This window comes from Apaloderma vittatum, unplaced genomic scaffold (genome assembly GCF_000703405.1).
Source record: "Apaloderma vittatum isolate BGI_N311 unplaced genomic scaffold, ASM70340v1 scaffold35817, whole genome shotgun sequence".
In the NCBI taxonomy this organism is placed as follows: domain Eukaryota; kingdom Metazoa; phylum Chordata; class Aves; order Trogoniformes; family Trogonidae; genus Apaloderma; species Apaloderma vittatum.
The window spans coordinates 4,749-6,481 of record NW_009726260.1 but is presented as its reverse complement, the minus strand read 5'-3'; the positions used below and the strand labels follow the sequence as shown (position 1 = coordinate 6,481).

General features: G+C 47.1%; 1 protein-coding gene across 1 annotated transcript in view; it reads left to right on the top strand.

The window, feature by feature from the left end:
• Positions 1–1,733, top strand: part of ARIH1 (ariadne RBR E3 ubiquitin protein ligase 1) — a 20,426-nt gene that overhangs the window by 16,098 nt on the left and 2,595 nt on the right. Inside the window, exons 10-12 of the mRNA XM_009873218.1 lie at positions 1–120; positions 223–280; positions 1,207–1,467. The exon at positions 1–120 is cut by the window's left edge and continues 3 nt beyond it. Coding sequence (XP_009871520.1) covers positions 1–120; positions 223–280; positions 1,207–1,467 — 439 coding nt within the window. The remainder of the gene's footprint in view (positions 121–222; positions 281–1,206; positions 1,468–1,733) is intronic.

The following is a 1,733-nucleotide window of genomic DNA, read 5'->3' as shown; positions in this document are numbered from 1 at the left end:
ATGCCACGTCACCATCGAGAAGGACGGGGGCTGCAACCACATGGTTTGTCGGAACCAGAACTGCAAAGCAGAGTTCTGCTGGGTGTGCCTGGGTCCCTGGGAGCCCCACGGATCTGCCTGGTAAGTTTAAGAGCGCGTCTCACTGGAAGGCGAGGAAGCCCTGATGTGAACCATGTCCATTGGGAACTGAAACCTGTGTGCTGTCGGTGTTGCTTGTTCCAGGTACAACTGTAATCGCTACAATGAGGATGATGCAAAGGCAGCAAGGGATGCACAGGAGGTGAGTCCATAACCTTTGGTGATAAGGGGGATCAGCCCCGTGGTGTGTTTTCTGTAAACCTGTAAATTAGCTCTGAAGAATTTCCTGGATTTGTGTGTGAAAAGGGAGTTGAATTTCCCCCGCTGCTTCGTGCTAGAGAAAAAAAAACGACTAAACACTCATAGCCGCTTTAACCCAATTTTAGGAACGTTAACTCAGTTATTACCTGTCACGCTGCCTTGCCTGCTTGATAGCAGCTCTTAATGTGAAGTCATCATGATGCTGTGGGTCTGAGGCAACAGTCCTCACTTCCTTTGTGAAATGCTTTTTACCACAAAGTTCTTAATGCAAATCCTGAGGTGTTTAAGCACAGCAGACTGAACATAAATAAAACAGCCTGCTGTAGTTGCAGTAACTACCCTTGGAGACTCAGTGTTAAAATAATTGTGGGTGAAGTTGCAGCTGTTTTTTGTGAACAAGGTTAGAGCCAACCCCCTTTTTAACGGGGTGAGGTTGCATGCTGTGTGCTGCAGCTCGCAGAAATCCCTTTTCTGCATCTCAGGCAAAGTACTATTATGGCCAAGAACCAAAGTACTTCCTGCAGCAAATCCTGTAACCTGAATTGAGAGGCTGAAATTCAAACCAAATCAGACTGTAGCGATGTGATTTCTAATTACTTTCAAGGTCTGGAATGAGGATGTCAGAGCTGTGTGAGGAAGTCCCCTGCATGACAGCAAGCCTGTCCTCTCCATACAACGTCAGGGTTAACAGTGCTGTGCAAAGCGGTGCCGTGTAAGTCTGGCCAGTGTGAGAGGAGAGGAAGCAGCTTTGGGCAGGAAGCTTGTTCTCAGGGTCAGGAAGAGCCTTTGAAGGGTTTGCTTCTCTCATGGCCATTACTTTGTTTTAACTCTTGGTTTTCTTTTTTCCCCTAATGGGAATTAACGCAGCGATCCAGAGCAGCCCTGCAGAGGTACTTGTTCTACTGCAACCGCTACATGAACCACATGCAGAGCCTGCGCTTCGAGCACAAGCTCTATGCTCAGGTGAAGCAGAAGATGGAGGAGATGCAGCAGCACAACATGTCGTGGATCGAGGTGCAGTTCCTGAAGAAAGCAGTCGACGTCCTCTGCCAGTGTCGTGCCACACTCATGTACACTTACGTCTTTGCCTTCTACCTCAAAAAGAATAATCAGTCCATTATCTTTGAGGTAGGAGAAAATGTGCTTGTCAGGAGTTTGGATTACAAAGCTAACCGAAATAGAGATTTAATGCTTGGAGAAGCTCTTGTCCCCAGTTTTACCAAAGTGAGTCTGTATTAATGCTCTGTTGTGCGAAAGTTATAGGTCTGCTGGGCATCCTGCAGCTGGAGGAGGAGGTGGAGGTACAAGATGCTTTCCTCCGAAACATGAAAAGTAGTGAGATTCTGTCTTGAATTGGCAAAGACGGCGTTAAAGCTTAAATCTGACAGTAGGGA